Genomic DNA, 25457 nt, shown 5'->3' with positions numbered 1-25457 from the left:
AGCCCTAGCTGGAACGAGCGACCGAACGAGCGAGCGAGTGAGCGAGCGAGCGACTTGGCGAGCGCGCGGACAGCAAAAACCAACGACACGAGCTTCAACTAAGGGGAACCGTCCGGACGAATCCCCGTTCACGATGCTGTGGATTACGGCTCACGCGAGACCGGCTCGGCCGCTGCTGCTGACGCTGCTGCTGCTGGATCTGGCGACGAGCGGGATCCAGGGCGGTGGAGGCTCGGCGCAGGCTGCCTCGCCCGGCCAGGAGGCGCCCATCATCCAGACGAGCTACGGCAAGCTGCGTGGCACGCGCGTCAACCTTGTCAACGAGATCCTGGGGCCCGTGAACCAGTACCTGGGCGTGCCGTACGCGGCGGCACCCGTCGGAGAGCGCCGCTTCCAGCCGCCCGAGCCCCCGGCCTCGTGGCAGCAGACGCGCAACGCGACGCGCTTCGCGCCCGTCTGCCCGCAGAACGTCCAGGGGGTGCTGCTCGAGGTCATGCTGCCCGTGTGGTTCACCTCCAACGCCGAGGTGGTGGCGAGCCACCTGCTGGAGCAGAGCGAGGACTGCCTCTTCCTGAACGTCTACGTGCCCACGGAGGATGGTGAGTTCTGGCGGCGGTGCGGTGCTGTGCTGTGCGCTCGGCACAATTTGGGGGTTGTAGGGAGGGTGGAAATGAATTTGATTGTTTGATTGCTTGGGTAAGACGAAGGGTGCGGTGGGGTGGGGGGCGATGGAGGGGGGTGAGTGCGGGCGCGTTGGTGGTCGAGCGAGGAGAGCGGACGGCGAGTGAGCGAGCGATTGAACGAGATCTTTGGCGTATAGAATGAAGGCCTCAGGCCTGTGGTTGCCTGGGTGCTCGGATAGTCAATAATCACCTGTGCACAGCCAGCAAAGACTCCCCCCCCCCACACACACCGCCCCCCCAGCCCATCTACCCTTGCCATCACGTGGGCCCGTAGCGGTCACCGTTTTCCCCGAAGGTAGCAAATGCCTTCAAGTTCAAGTTCATGTATTAGGCATAGCCCTGTGAGCCATTCGGCTCTTGAATCGGGTGCAACCGCAGCAAACAAAAAACAAAAACATCTTAAAGTGAATATGTGACTGAGTGCAAATAGAAAATCCAAGAAAAGACAGCAAAATATTGGAAGGAAAAATCACCGTACACCAACGCTGTGTGCAAAAATCCCAGTGGGATGCAAGTCAAACAACAACAACAACCACAAGACAACTTAGATTAAGGCCATCAGTCTAACTCTGTACTACAACAACACATACATGGCCAAACCAATACACTTTTCGAAATGCTAGGGGGCAGCACGGTGAACCGGAAGCCGCCACTCCCCTCATTCGGCCGTCCGCTTCTGTGGCCAAGCCCTCTCGTACCGCGTGGAGAGAGTGGCCTCCTGGAACATTCCCGACGGTTCCATAGCTGTCAACCCCTTAAATTTCGATTTAAAGCTTTCGTGACTGCAGGGATTCATCTTCTTGGTTCTTTTGGTAAAGTCACGCAGAAGGGAAATAATAAAATAATAAAAATAAAACATGAAAAATAATTCTCACGACGTTTTGGCCACAACGCAAGCAGTCGTCCTCAGGTGAAGAATGAAACACCACCAAGCTTGGAGCGTATATTTAAGCTGCTGGGTTGGAGGGGAAAGAGGAGCGCCTTGACAAAATAATTTGCATATCAAGAGGAATTCAGCATATTATTATTTCCCTTCTACGTGACTTTACCGAAAGAACCAAGAAGATGGTTCCATAGCTGTCAACCGTGCCCTACATTATTACACTGGTCAGCACACTTTTTTCTGGCATAAGGTATTCCAACGGTTTTAAGGTAAATTTGGGGTGCTGATTCCAAATCTGGCATCAGTTTTTGGCTATCACATCAGGTTTTTGAGATATCAAATATTGCATTTTCAATCAAAACTGCAGAAGAAAAATATTAAATAAATGTGGATATCTACGTAAAATGATATTATAAACACACTATCCTAAAAACACAGCACCGTATTTGAACACTAAAGCAGTCACTGACTCGCAACATCTTGCAATCATAAGTGACAGAGTTAATTTCGGGTAAAATCAATGAAAATGGGATATGCCGATAGCATAAAAATGATGTGATAGAGCAAATCTGAGATCAGATTTGGAATCAGCACCCTGAAATTAGTCTAAAACAGCTGCAAAAGTCCAGGCCCGAAAAAAAAAGTTGTTTTTAAATCCTTTATATTAAGTTCACTTGCTTGCTTACTTTGGACCATGCAAATCTTTCGGTCGTTTTTTAACCCACTTCCCGTGATCCAATCGAGCTAACATTTTCCACACAGACTCGTTGTGCGTGACAATTAATGTTTGTTAAATTTTTTTCCAAAATTTTACACTTTTTAGGACAAAAATATTATATTTAATTACCAATTGCTTAATGGTGCAATCCAATCATCTGACCCATAGGTGGCAGCCATCTCAAGCCAGAGGACGAGAGGACTCTAGCCGCCACGCATATAAAGGATTTATAGTGAAAAACTTTGTTTTTATGGGTTATACTTGTTGTTGACCAGTTTTATAGACGAATTCAGACCTTATTGGTCACCCCCGTGCCCCTTATTAATCTCAACGTTCATCCTACAAAGTCCCATCACGAAGAGGAGAAGCACAAACAAATAGACAAATAAGTATAACCCGTAAAAACAAAGTTTTTCACTATAAATCCTTTATATGCGTGGCGGCTAGAATCCTCTCGTCCTCTGGCTTGAGATGGCTGCCACCTATGGGTCAGATGATTTCTGCAGTATTAAACAATTGGTAATTAAATATTTAATTTGTTTTCCCTAAACAGTGAAAAATTTTGGAAATTTTTTTTCACGAACATTAATTGTCTCGCACAACGAGTCTGTGTGCAAAATGTCAGCTCGATTGGATCACGGGAAGTGGGTTAAAAAACGACCAAAAGGTTTGCACGGTCGTAAGCAAGCAAGCAAGCACGCAAGCAAGCAAGCGAACTTAATATAAAGGATTTTACAACGAATTCTTTATTTGCCCGTATTGAAACGGCCGTATGGGCCTGAAAACTCAATTTTCCCTGCACAAGAATAACTGGTAGGTAAACCGTACGGCTTCACAGCTATGCGGTTCGCCCACTGCCCACTGCCCACCACATGCCCATGCATTTTGCCAGCCTCGTTAGGATTCCCACCTATCCTGGTCTTCCCAGCACCGTCCTCCAGTTGGGCGAGACAGCGAGATCCCGCGAGATCCCTCCACAAAGCATCCAGGTTTTTGTTGACAAGCTATGTAACAACAACAACTGCAGCAGCAGCAGCAGCAACAGTGCCACTCAGTCGAGACGATGCATTTTAAAGTCTCCTTCTCCCACCATCCTCCGCTACAGTGACACATTTCCCCCTGACCACCAGACAATATTCAGAGGTGGTCCAGACCTCGTCAAGCGGCGGTCGGGCCGAGCAATTTCGAGCGAACGCTCTCGCACCTCCCAGAGTCTCCACATCGTCCCTCCACATTTACACGGGTGCTCCCTCCCACTCCCCCCACTACCCACAATGTAGTGGCCAAGTGGCCTCCCCTTTGCTTGAAACTCCTCACCCAAGCACACTGCCCATGGGATGCTCTCCCCGCACTCGCCTCACCGACCATGCCCACGAACCAGATAGTGCCACCGCCTCCTTCCCCATCCCCTCTTTTCCTCGTACGGTGAGTTGAGCATGGGGCTGGAACATTCGATAACCGGTTGGGGGGCTGGGGAGGCAGGGGGTGAGTGGGTAGGAGGGGGGCGACACACCTCAATAGACTTTCTGAGCCCACCGTCCGGGATTATTGTGGCCATCCCAAGACATCTGTTGGACACATCAGAGAGGAGGAGGCTGTTGGCTTTCGGGTTGCTCCTGGACTCGCGATGTGAACCGACGATGGCACGGAGCGGAAACCCGGGGCGGCTTTGCCGCGAAATCGCGTAGTGCGGAAACAAAAAGTTTTCGCGGACGCGACAGCTGCCAGCGAACGAGCGACGGAGTCAGCGGCCGTGAAGTGAGCGATCGGGCGAGCGAGTGAGCGAGCGAGCGAGATCGAGAGAGTTCGAGAGAGAGATTCGAGGCGCTGGATGGGAGCGGAATGCAGGGTGGCTCCACTCCAGACACCTCCCGTCCGTGCCGCCTGTACCGCCTGTGCCGTAGCAGGCAAAAGCCGTGCTCCGCTGCCACCGCCCGTGTTCCCGATCCTCTTTAGATCGCTCGCGGCAGGTTGCTGGTGCTCCACTCGTGGGAGGTGGTGCTCCACCCACCCACTCCCCCACTACCCTCCCACCCCGCGCCCCCCAACCCACTCCCCACCCCCCCGCGCCCCCACCCCAACCCCTTTCCAAATACTCACCAACCACCCCCCCCCGTCCCCCACTTGCACGAAACTTGGCACTGTGAGCAGTAGTTAAAGTGGGCAGAGGCCCTAGTTAGGCCTAGGCGGTAAAGCAAGGAGGGAGTTTGTGGCCAGCGCCATTCTCACGCCGCTTACAACTCTGCGAGCTTTGCGGGGGAACGATTTTTAACTTGCAGCGGTGGCAGCTGCTGCCTGATGGTTAAAGTCAGTGGGCCTGAGGCCTGGCTTAAGAGTCTCTTCCGTGGAAAAAGCACTTTGAGGTCACGGTAGATTTGGCGGGTAAACTGTTAAAACTTAGTTAAGGCCTAGGTAGTCCAGCTGGTCTTAGCGTACAGCCGGTTAAGACGATAAAACTTATTTAAGGCCTAACCATCCTAGGTGGGAAACGGGTCAAGGTAGAGTTAGCTCTCGACATGCCAGCGGTGTAAGACCGAGCTAGTCCAGTGGGCCGATTGATTGTTTACGCCGTATCCTAGAGAGTAAGCCGGTTCAAGTCGTAACTAGCCGACCTTGGTAGACTGGCCTAAACCGTAACTACCTCTATCGGCGGTTAGATAGCCTATGGCCTCCGGTTGCCCGGGGGGTGGGGGGAGGTGGGGGGCTGGTCGTGGCATAGCCTCGATTCGCTTTTTCGTTCGCATTTTGCCCCCCCCCCCCACACTATTTATTCACCTGCCTCCCCTTCTTTTGTTTTCGTTTCGCCAACAAAAAGAAAGGAGGGCCTCCCAACTGCTTTAATTGCTGCTTTCCTTTATCGGCCGCTTTCCGCTTTTGGAGCACTTTGCCTCGAGCTTGCCGCTCTCCCCCCCCCTACCCACCACCACCCTACCCACCACCCACCCACCGCCCTCCCACCACCTCACTCCACCGCGCCTGGTCTCACCCCGTCCACCCGCACGCCCGGACGCACGCACGCACACGCCCGCCCGCCCGCCGACCCAAACACCCGTGTACCCCCCCCAACCACCACCACATCCATGCAGTATCCGTGAATCCGTCGGCACGGCTCCCATCTCCTCCACATCCCGTCCTCGTGCCACCACCCCCGTGCTGTCCGCGGGGATAACACCCCCGACATGCCGGGCCCCTCGTCGCGAACGCACGTGGAAGTTAATAGAAAACCTCCACTCAGACACCTCTCAGCGCTGTGCTCCACCGTTCCTATGGGCGCGGTTAGAGGGACGGTCCTGCACCAGGACGATAGAACCCCGTCTGGTCGACTTGCTGCTGCCAGAGGTCGCAACCGGGCACCCGATACCCGTATCCTACCCGATACTCGGCTACCCGTACCCATGCCGGGTACGGGTACCCGTTTGCGACCCTGGTGCGGCCGGGTACGGGTACGGGTAGACCGTGAGTCACTGGTGAGTCACTGGTGAGTCACCGTTTGTCACTCATTTCCCAACGTATTGTCACAATTCAAGTTCCTAGAATCAACCCACCCGCGCCTGCAACATGGCTTCATCCCAGAGGTCTCAATCAGGTACCCGATACCCGTGAGAATGATTTTATAATGTTTTATTTTCATTATTTTATTATTTCCCTTCTACGTGACTTTACCGAAAGAAGGGAAATAATAAAATAATAAAAATAAAACATAATAAAATAATTGTGAGAAAATGTTTTATGTTTTATTTGTATTATTTTATTATTTCCCTTCTAAGTAACTTTACCGAAAGAACCAAGAAGATGAATCCCTGCAGACACGAAAGCTTTAAATCGAAACATCCTTCCCAGTGTCCAGTCTGCGTAACGAGGGTGAGAGAGAGACCAGGAGAAAGTCGAATTAGCGAATTTGCAAGCCCTGGGTTGTCACCCAAGTGACGAAAGCAAAATTGAAATAAACTAAAGGCATTGAAGCAAAGAGAAATCGGAGCAAAAACAAATGGCATCATCATTCAAATATTATTGGTTCTTTCGGTAAAGTCACGTAGAAGGGAAATAATAAAATAATATAAATATAAAACATGAACATGTTCTTGCTGTGGATTTCACACCTGATGATGATTGCTTGTGTTGCAGTCGAAACGTCGTGAGAATTTTTATTTTTTTATTGTTTTATATTTATATTATTTTATTATCTCCCTTCTACGTGACTTTACCAAAAGAACCAAGAACATGAATCTCTGCAGTCACGAAAGCTTTAAATCGAAATAAAATACAATTCTCACAATTGTATTTTATTATGTTTGAGAATTGTATTGTATTATGTTTTATTTTTATTATTTGATTATTTCTCTTCTACGTGACTTTACCGAAAGAACCAAGAACATGAATCCCTGCAGTCACGAAAGCTTTAAATAAAAATCACCCAAATAACTGACACAAACTTAATTTTGGAGCTTTCGTGACTGCAGGAATTATTCTTTGGTTCTTTCGGTAAAGTCACGTCTAAAGATAAAATAATAAATTAAATAATAGCATACTACGACGTTTCGATTGCAACACAAGCAATCATCATCAGGCATAAAAGAAATAGCAACAAAAATCTAACCAGAAAACTTTAGACAGACATATAAGCAGACAGATCTGTGTATCTTTGTGATATCTGTCTGCTTATGTCTGTCTATAGTTTTCTGATTAGATTTTTGTTGCTATTTCATTTATACCTGATGATGATTGCTTGTGTTGCAATCGAAACGTCGTAGTATGCTAGTATTTAATTTATTATTTAATCTTTATACGTGACCTTACCGAAAGAACCAAAGAATAATTGACACAAACTCAAAAAAATCTTAGAAATTAGCAATTGCACCAGTCTCCCCCACCACGCCGTAGGTTGCGATGGTATCGTCCGGCTCGCCCGACATACCAACTGCAGTTGGTACAGTCCATGTTGTGTAATATCAGAAATGGGACAAACCGTGACCCTTTGTTAAACGTGCTGGACATCAAATTTACAAATCCTCACAAAGCTTCTCGGAGACTGATAACCCCCGGCCGCTTGACGCTGGTGTAGCCTACGGATTAGTTTCAGGACAGAGCACAGAGAAATATAAAAATGCGACCATAAACAATTCTGTGCCCAAATTTCGATGTAAAGCTTTCGTGACTTGCAGGGATTCATCTTCTTGGTTCTTTCGGTAAAGTCACGTAGAAGGGAAGTAATAAAATAATACAAATAAAACATTATAAAATCATTCTCACGACGTTTCGTGACTGCAGGGATTCATCTTCTTGGTTCTTTCGGTAAAGTCACGTAGAAGGGAAGTAATAAAATAATACAAATAAAACATAATAAAATAATTCTCACGACGTTTCGGCCACAACGCAAGCAGCCGTCCTCAGGTGAAGAACAGGTATGTCTCCCCGACAGACCTGGTCTTCACGTCGTGAGAATGATTTTATTATGTTTTATTTGTATTATTTTATTATAATAAAATAAAATAATAAAAATTAAACATAATAAAATAATTGTTAGAATAATTGTTAGAATTATTTTATTATGTAAAAATTTTTTTTTATTACTTCCCTTCTACGTGACTTTACCGAAAGAACCAAGAAGATGAATTTTGTGCCCACTAAGTCCTCCCAACCCACCCCACCCACCAACTCTGTGGCCGGAGGAAAGGGCGTAGCTAAAATTAACCAGGGCGGAGCCTACGAAGAAAAGGCGTGGAGCCACAAGAGGAAGTGATGATTGTAGATTTGAAGCTTTCGTAACTGCAAGGATTCATATTCTTAGGTTTTTTCGGTAAAGTCACGTAGGTAAAAAAAGTTTAAATTAAAATTAATAAAAGTAAAATGAAATAAAAAAACGGAAGCTTGTGTTGCCTCCGAAACGTCGTGATTTTTATTTTATTTTACTTTTATTAATTTAAAATTTTTACCGACGTGACTTTACCGAAAAAACCTAAGAACAGGAAGTGATGAGACCAAAAGAGGAAGTGACGTGGCCTAAATAGGAAGTGTTGGGGCCTACAGAGGTTGAACTTCCCCCGTTGATAATTGTTTTTTTACCCTTTTATCTGGCAGCAAAACTGACACCTTTTTTACGAGGAGTCATGTTTACATAGACCACAATACCTGCAGTCATAATGTAAACAAAAACATAACTCTGATAATGTATGTGCACTGTCCTTGAAGTTGATTGGTCCACACCCGAGAGAGCTTTCCTTAGAGCCTAGTCTCACATGGTGTTGGACCAGATGATGCCAAAACGCACAACTCAAAGACAATGCACCATCAGAGTATGAGAGCTCGGGGTAAGCATTTACACCATTGGAACCTCATTTGTCAGCAAAATATGATAATTGTTTTTTACCCTTCTATCTGGCAACAAAACTGACACCTTTTTTACGAGGAGTCATGTTTGCATAGACCGCAATACCAGCAGTCATAATGCAAACAAAAACACAACTCTGATAATGATATGCACTGTCCTTGAAGTTGATTGGTCTACACCCGAGACTGCTTTCCTGCCTAGTCTCACATGGTGTTGGACCAGATGACGCACGCAGCTTGTCGCAAAGCCTTTGGCGCCATAGGCCAGAGCCATTTGATTCAAATCTTCTGAACGGAGGGTGAGGACATGGGGGAGCACAGCTGGGTGGATATAAAAACTAGAAAGAAAGAAACAATTGGCGAGATTGCAAGATGTTTTCTTTAAGGAAAAAAAATAAAAAGCGTTTGAAGTCGACGGCGTCGTTGCGACCGTTGGGGCCTCGCGAATTCTCCATCGCTTCTCACCCATCCCACCGTCGGTCGGTGTCCCTATGCGAATGTATGTTGCCGACGTGGTTGTTGTTGTTGTGGTTGTTGTTGTTGTGGTTGTTTTTGTGGGTGATTGTGATGGGGTGGGTGGCGGGTAGAGGGCGAACTGAGACCGATAAATCAAAACTCTCCACGTGTCGAGGTTATTAACCGCGGTGAAGGTGGTGGGGGGTGGGCATCGTTACACGGTAAAGTGCTTGCTGCTTGATGGTGGTGATTCTGCACAATGGCTGTCTCCCTCCAGTCTGTAGCCTCGCTAAGGCCAGTCGATGACGACGATGACGATATGAGGATGATGATGACGACGTTGGTGACGATGACGATGACAACGATGATGACGATGACGATATTGAGGATGATGATGACGACGATGACGACGATGATGACGATGGTGACGATATTGAGGATGATGATGACGATGATGACGATGACGATGATAATAACGACAATGATGACGATGATGACAATTATGATGACAATGATGATGATGATGATAATGACGATGATAATAACGACAATGATGACGATGATGACAATCATGATGACAATGATGATGATGATAATGACGACGACGATGAAGATAACGATGGCGATGACGATGATGATGAATAGACTCACACAGAGACCCATAGACTCGCAATTAAATCCATAGACTCACACAACACCAACCACCGTTCACAGATACGTGATAGTAACATTACCACGGCGCTTGTGCCAGGCTAGGTGCACTTTGACCCCACATGAAGTGTCGAGGGCTCGCTAGCAGGAGGTCCCGGAACAGACCCAGCAGGTGCCACGGGTCGACTGACTGAGATCATTGTCCGATGCACCACCTGTGCCCCCTACTGTGCCAACTTGCTGTCTTTTAGCCGCCCGACACTCCGCTCGTTGTTGTGAGCGTCGCTCCTCTGCCATCCGTTGTTGTTGCTGGAGGTCCTCAAACTTCCCAGTAGCAGTAACAGCATCCTTCACGAGCCTCCTCCACAGAGGCTGATCATAACACCGCTGGTACTGGTCATTGGCAAGTCCACTCAGCTCCACATCCACCTGTACAACATCATCAAATTTTTTCTCCAGCCAATACCGCGCCCGTGTAGGCCCATTGGCCATGCGGGCTATGTCACCCAGCCAATGCAGCCTTGTCTGCTGGATGGAGCTCACTGATGGGACTGTGTCCAGATCTTACAAGGATCTGTGAGCTCCTCACACAATCCAGCCTGGTTAAAGCCAGGACGGATCGTAGGCAGGACCTGCCTGAATGATTCAAACCAGCACAAATTTTCCTTTCGGGGGCTCCGAGTTTCGCAAGCGTAGAGAAGGTAGGGAATGACCGTGGCCGAGAAGACCCGAAGCTTCGTGTGGGTCGCCAGACCAGGTAGCTTCCACACAGCGTTACGCAGCCGATGAAATGATAATGCCGCTCGACTGATTCGGAGTAAGACCTCTGCTGTCAAAATACCCAGGCAGGTGCTTAGTTTTGTTGGGGCTGATGGTAAGGCCCCACCTCTTAGTGGCACTCTCCAGGTTCAGCAGCAGCGCCCCCAACTCCTCCTCTGAGTGAACAGCAATCATCAGATCATCGGCAGACATAACGTGGTTGACCAATAAGGGAGCCATCCCTTGACCGCACCCGGGCATCGATCAGCCTCCCACTGCAGCTGTACCTTGACTGATGTGCGCTATGTGGACCCACATGCATAGACGTCGGGACGTACCTCTGCCCAGAGGTCGCAACCGGGTACCCGATACCCGTACCCTACCCGATACCCAGCTACCCGTACCCGGCCGGGTACGGGTATGGGTAGCCGTTTGCGACCCTGGTGCGGCCGGGTACGGGTAGGCCGTGAGTCACTGGTGAGTAACCGTTCGTCACTCATTTCCCAACGTCTTGTCTCTTCTCACAATTCAAGTTCCTAGAATCAACCCACCCGCGCCTGCAACATGGCTTCATCTCAAAGGTCGGAATCAGGTACCCGATACCCGTACCCGTACCCAGCCGGGTACGGGTACGGGTACCCGTTTGCGACCCTGGTGCGGCCGGGTACGTGTACGGGTAGGCCGTGAGTCACTGGTGAGTCACCGTTTGTCACTCATTTCAGGTAGGGTACGGGTAGGGAACGGGTACCCGTACACGGCCGGGTACGGGTACCCGTTTGCGACCCTGGTGCGGCCGGGTACGGGTACGGGCAAGGAATCAAAACCCGTTTGCGACCTCTGCCTCTGCCCCCCTCCCCATCACGCTCACTGTGACGTCAGTCATGACACTGCAACGTCATTCCATACCCATGTATCCTGCACGGGCGAATTGGAGTGGGAAGGGGGCAAAGAAACTCGTGGATTTATTTCTCTTTCTGCCACCAGGGTGATGACGCAGCTCCTCGGAGTCCGCGGCAGTTTCAAAGTAATTCTAGATTTGAAGCTTTCGTGACTGCAAGGATTTCGTACTCTTAGTTCTTTCAGTAAAGTCACGTAGGTAAAAAAAATTGAAATTAAAATAAAAAAATGTTTTTTTTATTAATTTTAATTCTTTCGGTAAAGTCACGTAGGTAAAAATAATTAAATTAATTTTTTTTTATTCTTTCGGTAAAGTCACGTAGGTAAAAAAATGAAATTAAAATTACATTTTTTTTTTATTACATTTCTTTACCTACGTGACTTTACCGAAGGAACGAAGAGTATTCAAACTAATTGTTTTTTTAACCAGGTGAGGCCCACTCGCCTGGTATGCAGGAGGGCGTGGGTTCGATCCCGAACCTGACGATGCCTGTTGCTGCTGTATATTTGGAGTCTGCGTCTTTCTCTCTCACATCATCATGACGATGGCTAGGAGATGTTAACTACCTCGCCTGGTCTACAGGAGGTCGTGGGTTCGATCTTGACCCTGGTGACGCCTGCTGTTGTATACTTGGAGTCTAAGTTTCTCTCTCGTCATCATCACGGTGGCTTGGAGATGTTGACTACCTCGCCTTGTATACAGGAGGGCGTGGGTTCATTTTCGACCCTGACAACGCCTGCTGCTGTATATTTCGAGTTTTTGTCTCTCTCTCTCCCCATGATCGAGTGGATTTTATCTCGGGGTCCTCCTGTTTTTTTCACATTTAGAATCAACATCACACGTTTAGAGGATTTGGCTGCCTCTATAAATGTCAACGTGATGATGATGTGCTACTTCGTTGAACTGCTATCATTTGGTGGCCAGGTCGCTTCTTAAAAAGAGCCACGTAACTCAGAGGGGCCATACCTGATAATAAAAAAGCAGTAAAAAGGTTTGAAAGAGGTGATTGCCACCGGTACCGATGGATCTCTCTCCCCATGAGTCATTGGTTACCAGGCGGAGAACATTAACTCACTGCACTAAAACCCAGGACTTCAGTGTCTCTGACACGGCCATCGTGAACCGAGAGAGACACCCAGACCCGGGCTTGAACCCAGGCTCTCAGTGTCTCCAACACGGCCAACGTGAACCCACTGAGAGAGAGAGAGACACCCAGACCCAGGGCTTGAACCCAGGATCTCAGTGTCTCTGACACGGCCATCGTGAACCCACTGAGACACCCAGACCCAGGGCTCGAACCCAGCCTCGCAGTGTCTCTGACACGGCCATCGTGAACCCCATGAGAGAGAGACACCGAGACCCAGGGCTCGAACTCAGCCGCTCAGTGACACGGCCATCGTGAACCCACTGAGACACCCAGACCCCGGGCTCGAACCCAGCCGCTCAGTGTCTCTGACAAGGCCATCGTGAACCCACTGAGAGAGAGAGAGAGACACCCAGACCCAGGGCTTGAACCCAGTATCTCAGTGTCTCCGACACGGCCAACGTGAACTCACTGAGAGAGCGAGAGAGACACCCAGACCCAGGGCTTGAACCCAGGATCTCAGTGTCTCTGACACGGCCATCGTGAACCCACTGAGACACCCAGACCCAGGGCTCGAACCCAGCCTTGCAGTGTCTCTGACACGGTCACCGTGAACCCCATGAGAGAGAGACATCCAGACCCAGGGCTCGAACCCAGCCTCTTAGTGTCTCCGACACGGCCATTGTGAACCCAATGAGAGAGACACCCAGACCCAGGGCTCGAACCCAGGATCTCAGTGTCTCTGACACGGCCATCGTGAACCCACTGAGACACCCAGACCCAGGGCTCGAACCCAGCCTTGCAGTGTCTCTGACACGGTCACCGTGAACCCCATGAGAGAGAGACATCCAGACCCAGGGCTCGAACCCAGCCTCTCAGTGTCTCCGACACGGCCATCGTGAACCCACTGAGAGAGAGACACCCAGACCCAGGGCTCGAACCCAGCCTCTCAGTGTCTCCGACACGGCCATCGTGAACCCACTGAGAGAGAGACACCCAGACCCAGGGCTCGAACCCAGCCTCTCAGTGTCTCCGACACGGCCATCGTGAACCCACTGAGAGAGAGACACCCAGACCCAGGGCTCGAACCCAACCTCTCAGTGTCTCCGACACAGCCATCGTGACCCCACTGAGAGAGAGACACCCAGACCCAGGGCTCGAACCCAGCCTCTCAGTGTCTCCGACACAGCCATCGTGACCCCACTGAGAGAGAGACACCCAGACCCAGGGCTCGAACCCAGCCTCTCAGTGTCTCCGACACGGCCATCGTGAACCCACTGAGAGAGACACCCAGACCCATGGCTCGAACCCAACCTCTCAGTGTCTCTGACACGGCCATCGTGAACCCACTGAGAGAGACACCCAGACCCAGGGCTCGAACCCAGCCTCTCAGTGTCTCTGACACGGCCATCGTGAACCCACTGAGAGAGAGAGAGACACCCAAACCCAGGGCTCGAACCCAGCCTCTCAGTGTTTCCGACACGGCCATCGTAAACCCACTGAGAGAGACACCCAGACCCAGGGCTCGAACCCAGCCTCTCAGTGTCTCTGACACGGCCATCGTGAACCCACTGTGAGAGAGACACCCAGACCCAGGGGGTGGGTTGCTACCAGCACAACGCTCGGCCGCCTTTGTCTCCCCAGTGACGATGTTCACACCGCTACACCAGATACTCGTTTGAGGCTGAGTCGACCTAGGAGAGGCCCAGGACCGGTTCAGATAATCGTCACCGGTGGTTTTGGTGGTCGTGAGCGGGAATCGAACTCGGGTCACCGGGTTTCGTAGGGCAGCGTAGCGCTAACCACTACACCCACCGCTCACTACACCACCACTACTGAGCCACCCGCTTGCCTTTGCGTTTCACGAGATCCCGCTCTGCATTTGTGCGCGTCTGTGTGTGTGTCTGTGTGTGCGCGTCTGTGTGTGTATGTGTGTGTGTCTGTGTGTGTCTGTGTGTGTGTGTCTGTGTGTGTCTGTGTGTGTCTGTGTGTGTGTGTCTGTGTCTGTGTGTGTGTGTGTGTCTGTGTGTGTGTGTGTGTGTGTCTGTGTGTGTGTCTGTGTGTGTTGTGTGTCTGTGTGTGTGTCTGTGTGTGTCTGTCTGTGTGTGTCTGTGTGTGTCTGTGTGTGTCTGTGTGTGTGTGTCTGTGTGTGTGTGTGTGTCTGTGTGTGTGTGTCTGTGTGTGTCTGTGTGTGTGTCTGTGTGTGTGTGTCTGTGTGTCTGTGTATGTATGTGTGTCTGTGTGTGTCTGTTTGTGTGTGTGTCTGTGTGTGTGTCTGTGTGTGTCTGTGTGTGTGTGTCTGTATGTGTGTGTGTCTGTGTGTGTGCGCGTCTGTGTGTGTGTCTGTGTGTGTCTGTGTGTGTGTCTGTGTGTGTGTCTGTGTGTGTGTATCTGTGTGTGTCTGTGTGTGTGTGTCTGTGTGTGTGTCTGTGTGTGTCTGTGTGTGTCTGTGTGTGTGTCTGTGTGTGTGTGTGTCTGTGTGTGTGTGTCTGTGTGTGTGTGTGTCTGTGTGTGTGTGTGTCTGTGTGTGCGCGTCTGTGTGTGTGTGCGCGTCTGTGTATGTGTGTGTGTGTCTGTGTGTGTCTGTGTGTGTGTCTGTGTGTGTGTGTCTGTGTGTCTGTGTATGTATGTGTGTCTGTGTGTGTCTGTGTGTGTGTGTGTCTGTGTGTGTGTCTGTGTGTGTCTGTGTGTGTGTGTCTGTATGTGTGTGTGTCTGTGTGTGTGCGCGTCTGTGTGTGTGTCTGTGTGTGTCTGTGTGTGTGTCTGTGTGTGTCTGTGTGTGTGTATCTGTGTGTGTGTGTGTGTCTGCGTGTGTGTGTCTGTGTGTGTGTCTGTGTGTGTGTCTGTCTGTCTGTCTGTGTCTGTTTGTGTGTCTGTGTGTGTCTGTCTGTCTGTGTGTGTATGTCTGTCTGTGTGTGTGTCTGTCTGTCTGTGTGTGTGTCTGTTTGTCTGTGTGTGTGTCTGTTTGTGTCTGTGTGTGTCTGTCTGTATGTGTGTGTCTGTCTGTGTGTGTCTGTTTGTCTGTGTGTCTGTGTCTGTGTGTGTGTCTGTCTGTCTGTGTGTGTGTCTGTCTGTGTGTGTCTGTGACTGGTGGTGACTGGGGGGGGGGAGCGGTGATGCAGCGGTTAGCGCTGCCGCGTCACGAGCCCGACGGAGAGATGCCGAGTTAGATTCCCAGCTCAGGGCCACGAATTATCTGGGCCCTACCCCTAGATCGACTCAGCCTCAAATGAGTACCTGGTGCGGTGTGTAGTGAACATCGCCACTGGGGAGACAAAGGCGGCCGGGCGTGGTGCTGGCCACCCACCCCCTCGTGTGCCGTGCCGGTAGCCTTCATAGGTACTTGCTAACAGCACTTGCCCCAACAGTCTGTTGAGGCTATACGGGGGATCTTTGTCTTTGCGTGTGGGTGGAGTGGTGGCACAGTGGTTAGCGCGCTGCGCTGCGAATCCACCCACGTTCGATTCACGTCCACAGCCAACAACGCTGACGATTATCTAAACCGGTGGTGGGCCTCCCCTAGGTCGACTCAGCCTCAAACGAGTACCTCTGTGCGGTGGTGCAGTAAACATCGCCACGGGGGATCTTTGTCTGTCTGTGTGTGTGCGCGCTCAGACCGCCACTCACGATCTCGCCCAACCTCGACTCACCCGACCATCCCATCCCATCGTGTCCCGCTAACCCTGGCCACTCCCCCCCTCCCCTCTCCCCTCGCCCCTCCCCCAGCAGCAGCAGCAGAAATTTTAAAAAATCTCCCAAAACTCAACGAGGTCCTAGGCTGATGCGGGTCAGGAGCGAGGGCGGGGGGCGATTTGGCGTGGGTTGTCCACCACCCTTCGTAGCAGCTGCTGCTGCTGCTGTGAGCTGTGTGGGCTACTCGCCCATAGACTCACGCAGAGACACATAGACTCACGCAGAGACACATAGACTCACGCAGAGACACATAGACTCACGCAGAGACACATAGACTCACGCAGAGACACATAGACTCACACGGAGACACATAGACTCACGCAGAGACACATAGACTCACGCAGAGGCACATAGACTCACGCGGAGACCAATAGACTCACACAGAGACCCATAGATAACAAAGAGACTAATAGACTGGCACAGAGACCCATAAACTCACACAGAGGCCCATAGACTCACGCAAAGACCCACAGACTCACATAAGGACCCATAGACTCACACGGAGACCAATAGACTCACACGGATACTCATAAAATCACACAGAGAGCCATAAACTCACACGGAGACCAATAGACTCACACAGAGACCCATAGACTCACACGGAGAACCGTAAACTCACACAGAGACACATAGACTCACACGGAGACCAATAGACTCACGCAGAGACCCATAGACTCACACGTAGACCCATAGACTCACACGGAGACCAATAGACTCACACGGATACTCATAACCTCACACAGAGACCCATAGACTCACGAAGAGACTCATAGATTCGTGCAGAGACCCATAGGCTCACACAGCGACCCATATATTCATGCAGAGACCCATATACTCACACAGAGAATCATAGATTCACACAGAGACCCATAGACTCATGCAGAGACCCATATACTCACGCAGAGACCCATGGAATCACACAGAGACTCATAGATTCACACAGAGACCCATAGACTCACACGGAGACGAATAGACTCACACGGAGACTCATAGACTCACACAGAGACCCATAGACTCACGCAGAGACCCATAGACTCACACAGATACCCATAGACTAATGCAGAGACTAATAGACTAGCAGAGACCCATAGACTGACACAGAGACCCATAGACTCATGCAAAAACCCACAGACTCACATGGAGACCCATAGATTTGCGCAGGGACCCATAGACTCACGCAGAGACCCATGGACTCACACAGAGACCCATAGACTCGCACAAAGACCCATAGACTCATACAGAGACCCATAGACTTACACAGAGACCCATAGACCCACACAGAGACCCATAGACCCACACAGAGACCCATAGACTCACACAGAGACCGATACACTCACACAACGACACAGAGACTCACACAGCGACCCATAGACTCACGCAGAGACCCATATACTCACGCAGAGACCCACAGACTCACGCAGAGACCCACAGACTCACATAGAGACCCATAGACTCATGCAGAGACCCACAGACTCACACAGAGACCCACAAACTCACACAGAGACCCATAGACTCACACATAGACCCATGGATTCACACAGAGACCCATAGACTCACGCGGAGACCCATAGACTCACGCAGAGACCCATAGACTCACACCTCCCCCGCCACACACAAACAACTCTGTTAATATTCTTAGTTTTTTTTTTAATTACAGACCGATTCAGACCTTGTTGGTCAACTCCGTGGTGCGCCCTTATACATATTCAACGTTCATGCCACGCAGTCCCATCGCGACGGAGAGAAACGCAAAACGAATAGACACACGACTCGTTTTGTGCACGTACGGAACCCGAAAAACTCAATTTTCCTGGACAAGAACGAGGGCTAAACCGTCACGGCTTCGACGGCCGGGCTGACATCTCCTCTAAAGAGCAATTCGAGTCGCGAAATCGGCCGATATCGTGTTGAGTTCTGGGCGATTGTTGCTTGCTTGGTTGTCGTTGTTGTTGTTGTTGGTGGCTGCTGTTGTTGTTGTTGCTGCTGTTGTTGTGTAGTTTGATGCAACGCGTCATCATCATCATCATCACAATGGCCATCGTCACAATCCACCCCGTCCGCCCACCCCGCATGGGCTGTTTGCTCCCACCTTTTACCTACCCCCCAACCCCCCAACGTTATCTTTCCCGCCCGCGCTAAGATTTAAGATTATTATTATTTTTTATGATCATTTTTTGGGCAACCAACCCTTTTCCCACGGTCTGCGAGCCTATGTTATCACTCCCTAGTATTTTATTCATTTTTGCAGTCAAACGAATATCCAAGGAATGTGCTCGAAAGCCGGGGAAAAAAGTGTGTAAAAAAGGAGGTAAGGTTAACGTCTCTCTTTCTTCAAGGCTTCATGGCTCACTCACTCACTCACCTACCCACTCACCTACCCACCCACCTACCTACCCACCTACCTACCCACCTACCCACCCACCTACCTACCCACCTACCTACCGACCCACCCACCGAACCGAACCTACCCATTCCGTTCCTTCTTTCGTTACCTTCCGTACGGATTTTTTTGTCAATTTTTTTTTTAAGTATTTTTTTCTTTTTCTTATTTTAAACATTTTATTGGTTTTAATCTTTTTTCGGTTGTATTTTTTTTGCTCTTCTGCCCCCCCCCCCCCCCCCACATCGGTTGCTTCGTTCTGCTCCTCCGTCTCCCTTATTTTAAATGATGGAATATTTTTTGTTGATTAATTTTTGCTTTCGTGTAATTTGATGTTGTTTGGAGACTCTTTAAATTGTTTTTAATAATGATGATGATGATGCTGCTGTTGTTGTGTTCGTTTTGTTTACGTGTGTTGTTGTTATTGGTTCGGTTTTTGGGGTTGTGCTTATTATTTTATTATTATTTAACAATTTATTTTGCGTGACCAGAAATGAAAGACTCACCTGCAAAGGAAGGATTCATCGCAAAAACAAAAACACATCGGCCCTGGAGTGTTTTAATTCATTCATTACGTTTGTTAAATGCCAGTGCGTGTGATTAACTGACACACACACATACACACACACACGTGTACACACACGTGTACACACACACACGTGTACACACACACGTGTAAACACACACACGTGCACATACACACACACGTGTAAACACACGTGTACACACACACACACGTGTACACACACGTGTACATATACACACACACGTGTACACGCACACACACAAACGTGTACATACACGCATGTGTACACACACACGTGTATACATACATGCACACGTGTATACAAACGTAAACACACATACGTGTACACACAAAGACAAAGATCCCCCGTATAGCATTAACAAACTGCAAGGGCAAGTGCTGTTAGCGAGCACCTATGAAGGCCGGCTCGGCACACGAGAGGGTGGATGGCCAGCACCACGCCCGGCCGCCTTTGTCTCCCCAGTGGCGATGTTCACTACTGCACACGGCAGCAGGTGCTCACTTAAGGCTGAGTCTACCTAGGGGACAGGGTGGACAGATAGGCTCCTTGTTAGTGAGGCTGTGTTCCAACGCTGGGTCTGTGTGTGTGTCTCTCTCTCTCACCCGGTGGGTTTACAATGTGCCCTATCGGAGACGATGAGAGAGCACTGCTTACATAGAGGCCCATAGACTCACGCGGAGACCCATAGACTCTAACGGAAGACACGTAGACTCACACAGAGACCCATAGATTCGCGCAGAGACCCATAGACTCACACAGAGACCCATAGACTCGCAGAGACCCGTAGACTCGTGCAGAGACCCATAGACTCACACAGAGACACGTAGACTCACACAGAGACACATAGACTCACGCGGAGACCCATAGACTCTAACGTAGACTCATAAACTCACACAGAGATCCATAGACTCACAGAGACACATAGACTCACGCGGAGACCCAACGACTCTAACGTAGACTCATAAACTCACACAGAGACACATAGACTCATGCGGAGACTCATAGACTCACACAGAGACCCATAGACTCTAACGGAGACTCATAGACTCACACAGAGACCCATAGAATCACAGAGACACATATACTCACACAGAAACCTATGGACTCACGCAGAGACCTATTGACTCACGCTTAGACCCATAGACTCACACAAAGAACAATAAACTTACACAGAGAACCATAGACTCACACAGAGACCCATAGACTCACACAGAGAATCATAGACTCACACAGAGATCCATATACTCACACAGAGAATCATAGACTCACGCAGAGACCCATAGACTCACACAGGGACTCATAGACTCACACAGAGACCCATGGACTCACACAGAGACCCATAGACTCACACAGAGAGACATAGACTCACACAGAGACCCATAGACTCACACAGAGACACATAGACTCACGCGGAGACTCATAGACTCACACAGAGACCCATAGACTCACACAGAGACCCATAGACTCACACAAAGAGCCATAGACTCACACAGAGACCCATGGACTCACACAGAGACCCATATACTCACACAGAGACCCACAGACTCACACGGAGACCGATAGACTCACGTAGAGACTCATAGACTCACACAGAGACCCATAGACTCACGTGGAGACTCATAGACTCACACAGAGACCCATAGACTCTAACGGAGACTCATAGACTCACACAAAGACCCATAGACTCACAGAGACCCATATACTCACGCAGAGACCCATAGACTTACACAGAGACCCATGGACTCACACAGAGATGTCAGGGGTATTGGTGGGTCACCACAGTGTAGTGTTGATGGTGGTAATGGCAGTGATGGAGATGGAACGGCTGGTGATACCATTGACGATGGAGATGATGATGGAGGTAGTGGTAATGATGGCGGTGATGATGATGGAGGCGATGATGGTGGTGGTGATGATGGCGGTGATGATGATGGAGGCGATGATGGTGGTGGTGGTGGAGGTGATGGAAGCGACGATGATGATGATGATGGAGGTGATGATGGTGATGGTTGGTGTCTGTGAGTGGCAGCCAATCGGATCGTCCAGTCGTCATTCGCCAAACTTTAAGCCTCAACTTATTGGTTCTTTCGTTAAAATCGTCACGTAGAAGGGAAGAAATAAAATAATAAAAATAAAACATAATAAAGTAATAAAAATAAAACATAATGAAATAATAAAAATAAAACATAATAAAGTAATAAAAATTAAAACATAATAAAATAATAAAAATATTTTATTACGTTTTATTTTTATTATTTTATTACTTCCCTTCTACGTGACTTTACGGAAAGAACCAAGAAGATGAATCCCTGCAGTCACGAAAACTTTAAATCGAAATTTAGACGCGTTTATTAACTCACTCCCGTCTGCATTTCCATAAATATGCAAAATTCCTCTTCTTGGTTCTTTCGGTAAAGTCAGCACGTAGAATATAAATAATAAAATAATGAAAATAAAACATAATAAAATAATTCTCACGACGTTTCGGCCACAACGCAAGCAGCCGTCCTCAGGTGAAGACCAGTTCTGTCGAGGACGGCTGCTTGCGTTTGATGGCCGAAACGTCGTGAGAATTATTTTATTATGTTTTATTTTTATTATTTTATTACTTCCCTTCTACGTGATGACTTTACCGAAAGAACCAAGAAGACGAATCCCTGCATATTTTATTATGTTTTATTTTTATTATTTTATTACTTCCCTTCTACGTGATGACTTTACCGAAAGAACCAAGAAGACGAATCCCTGCATAATATTTTATTATGTTTTATTTTTATTATTTTATTACTTCCCTTCTACGTGATGACTTTACCGAAAGAACCAAGAAGACGAATCCCTGCATATTTTATTATGTTTTATTTTTATTATTTTATTACTTCCCTTCTACGTGATGACTTTACCGAAAGAACCAAGAAGATGAATCCCTGCAGTCACTAAAAAAAGCTTTAAATCGAAATTCAGGCCTCAAATTCAACTTTCCTTGATTCTAGATTTGAAGCTTTCGTGACTGCAAGGATTCATACTCTTTCTTTGACACACGTGGCCACCACTAAATGGACGTTCACATCCATCGGCCACAGTGGCCCACACTCCAACGGCGTCCACCGTTACATACCTCCAGCGCAACACCCACATAGCAACTCCAATGAGCACGCATGGGCAACGTTTCGATGCGAACACAGATCCACCCGTGTAGCCTCGAACAGATTGTAGGGGCAAGTGCTGTTAGCGAGCACCTATGAAGGTCCGGAACGGTACACAAGGAGGTGGGGGTGGCCAGTATCCACGCCCGACCTCCTTTGTCTCCCCAGTGGCGATGTTTACTATTGCACACAGCACCAGGTACTCAATTGAGTCTGAGTCGACCTAGGGGAGGCCCAGGACCGGTTCAGTTAATCGTCCTTGTATATATACTGGTTGAGGGTGGGAGGAGCCAAGGTAGCCCCTGGATATTATTATTGTGAGGTTCGGTGCGGCTGAAAGCACGCTGTTAGGAATGAGCCCTTTGTTGTGTAAACTAGGTGCGGCTGATGTCAAGGTGCGTGTAAATGGGACTGAGCCTTTTGTTATGTAGAAGTGATGCGGCTGAAATCGCTGCCAGGAATGAGTCTTTGTTGTGTAGAATGGTTGAACTGGGAGGTTCTAAGAGTTGTTAAGGTGCGGCTGATGTAAAGGTGCGGCTGCTATTTTTAAATCCTTTATATTAAGTTCGCTTTCTTGCTTGCTTGCGTGCTTGCTTGCTTGCTTACGACCGTGCAAATCTTTCGATCGTTTTTTAACCCACTTCCCGTGATCCAATCGAGCTGACATTTTGCACACAGACTCGTTGTGCCAGACAATTAATGTTCGTGAAATTTTTTTTCCAAAATTTTACACTGTTTAGGGAAAACAAATTAAATATTTAATTACCAATTGCTTAATACTGGCAGACAATCATCTGACCCATAGATTGCAGCCATCTCAAGCCAGAGGACGAGAGAACTCTAGCCGCCACGCATATAAAGGATTTACAGTGAAAAACTTTGTTTTTACGGGTTTACTTGTATTAAGTTCACTTGCTTGCTTGCGTGCTTGCTTGCTTGCTTACGACCGTGCAAATCTTTCGGTCGTTTTTTAACCCACTTCCCGTGATCCAATCGAGCTGACATTTTGCACACAGACTCGTTGTGCGTGACAATTAATTTTCGTGAAAAAATTTTCCCAAATTTTACACTGTTTAGGGGAAAAAATTAGATATTTAATTACCAATTGCTTAATACTGGCAGACAATCATCTGACCCATAGGTGGCAGCCATCTCAAGCCAGAGGACGAGAGGACTCTAGCCGCCCCGATGCCACGCACATAAAGAATTTATAGTGAAAAACTTTGTTTTTACGGGTTAATTTTTATTTTACTTTTATTATTTAAATTTAAATTTTTTACCTACGTGACTTTACCGAAAAAAATCCAAAAATATGAATCCTTGCAGTCACGAAAGCTTCAAATCTAGAATTAGAGCCTATGGAGGCCAGGCCAGGTAAGGGCACACACGAGGGGGGGGGGGGGGGTGGCCATGAACCACGCCCGGCCGTCTTTGTCTCCCCATTTGAGGCTGAGGTTGATCCAGGGGAGGGAGGCCCGGGACAGGTCGAGATGTTTGTCGCAGTGAAACGGGGGGTGACACAAAAGTCGGTGGAACGTGGGGTTATTGCGTGCACCATTTGATCAAATCACGCGTGGTTATTCCGTTTAGTTCGACAGATCATTAGACCACCTTTGCCAGTACCAAAATATAATAACACTGCATTTATACCATTGGAACCTCATTTGCCTGTAAAAAATATGATAATTGTTTTTTTATCCTTCTATCTGGCAACAAAACTGACACCTTTTTTACAAGGTGTCAGGACAGAGCATACATTATCAGAGTTATGTTTTTTTTGTTTGTATTATGAATGCAGGTATTGTGGTCTATGCAAACATGACTCCTTGTAAAAAAAGTGTCAGTTTTGTTTGCCAGATAGAAGGGTAAAAAACAATTATGATAATAACACTGGTCAAAAAAAAAAACTATTTCTGGCCTGGACTTTTGCAGCTGTTTTAGACTCATTTCAGGGTGCAGATTTCAAATCTGATCTCAGATTTGCTTTATCACATCTCATTTTTATGCTATCGGCATACCCCATTTTCATTGATTTTACCCGAAATTAACTCTGTCACTTATGATTGCAAGTTGTTGCGAGTCAGCGACTGCTTTAGTGTTACAATATGGTGCTGTATTTTTAGGATAGTGTGTTTATATTATCATTTTATGTGGATATCCACATTTATTTAATATTTTTCTTCTGCAATTTTTATTGAAAATGCAATATTTGATATCTCAAAAACCTGATGTGATAGACAAAAACTGATGCCAGATTTGGAATCAGCACCCCAAAATTACCTTAAAACCTTTGAAATACTTTATGCCAGAAAAAGTATGTTGACCAGTGTAATAGGGTTTTCCCCAATTTTTCTGGCAACCAAACTGAAACCTTTTAACAAGGAATCATGTCTGCATTAACCACAATACTTGTGGTCAAAATGCAAACAAAAAACACACTTTGATAATATTTGCATTGTCCTTGAAACTGATTGGTCCACACCAGAAACGGCTTTCTTTTGAGCCTCGTCTCAATTGGTGCTAGACCAGAGGACGCCAAACGGCGTACAGCTCAAAGACAATGCACTATCAAAGTAATGAGGGCTCGGGGTGAGCATCTACATCATTAGACCTCCTTTGCCAATACCAACATATAATATAGGGGTTTTCCCTTCTTCTTGATTCTTTCGGTAAAGTCACGTAGAAGGGAAATAATAAAATAATAAAAATAAAACATAATAAAATAATTCTCACGACGTTTCGGCCACAACGCAAGCAGCCGTCCTCAGGTGAAGAACAGGTCTGTCGGGAAGACAGCGTCTGAAAGAAACACCACCATGCTTGGAGCGTATATTTCATCTGGGTTGGAGGGGGAAGAGCGCCTTGACAAAGCAATTTGCATATCAAGAGGAATTTCATTCAGACGCTGTCTCCCCGACAGACCTTACCGAAATAAGAGAAATAATAAAATAACAAAAATAAAACATGATAAAATAATTGTGAGAATAATTTTATTATGTTTTATTTTTATTATTTTATTTTTTCCCTTCTACGTGACTTTACCGAAAGAAGGGAAATAATAAAATAAAAAATAAATAAAAATAAAAAACTTAATAAAATAATTCTCACAATTATTTTATCACGTTTTATTTTTATTATTTTATTACTTCCCTTCTACGTGACTTTACCGAAAGAACCAAGAAGATGAATCCCTGCAGTCACGAGAGCTTTAAATCAAAATTCAACCTCATTATT

The 25457-nt window shown here is 47.8% G+C and overlaps 1 protein-coding gene and 1 long non-coding RNA gene across 2 annotated transcripts in view; one reads left to right on the top strand and one right to left on the bottom strand.

The window, feature by feature from the left end:
• The first annotated feature begins 6 nt into the window (after nucleotides 1–6).
• Nucleotides 7–25457, top strand: part of LOC133362964 (neuroligin-2-like) — a 96417-nt gene continuing 70966 nt past the window's right edge. The window contains exon 1 of the mRNA XM_061581942.1: nucleotides 7–599. Within this exon, the coding sequence (XP_061437926.1) occupies nucleotides 134–599 (466 nt within the window). The 5' untranslated portion in view covers nucleotides 7–133. The remainder of the gene's footprint in view (nucleotides 600–25457) is intronic.
• On the bottom strand, nucleotides 13379–13892 carry LOC133362940 (uncharacterized). Its single transcript, XR_009757553.1, has 2 exons — nucleotides 13774–13892; nucleotides 13379–13701 (listed from the first exon to the last, which is right to left on the bottom strand). It is a non-coding gene; the product is annotated as an uncharacterized LOC133362940 (long non-coding RNA).

The sequence above is a fragment of the Lethenteron reissneri genome, unplaced genomic scaffold (assembly GCF_015708825.2).
Source record: "Lethenteron reissneri isolate LAM-NWPU_2019-01 unplaced genomic scaffold, ASM1570882v1 scaffold_1638, whole genome shotgun sequence".
Classification (NCBI taxonomy): Eukaryota; Metazoa; Chordata; class Hyperoartia; order Petromyzontiformes; family Petromyzontidae; genus Lethenteron; species Lethenteron reissneri.
The sequence above is the reverse complement of the archived record's forward strand: the minus strand, read 5'-3'. Positions and strand labels throughout refer to the sequence as shown.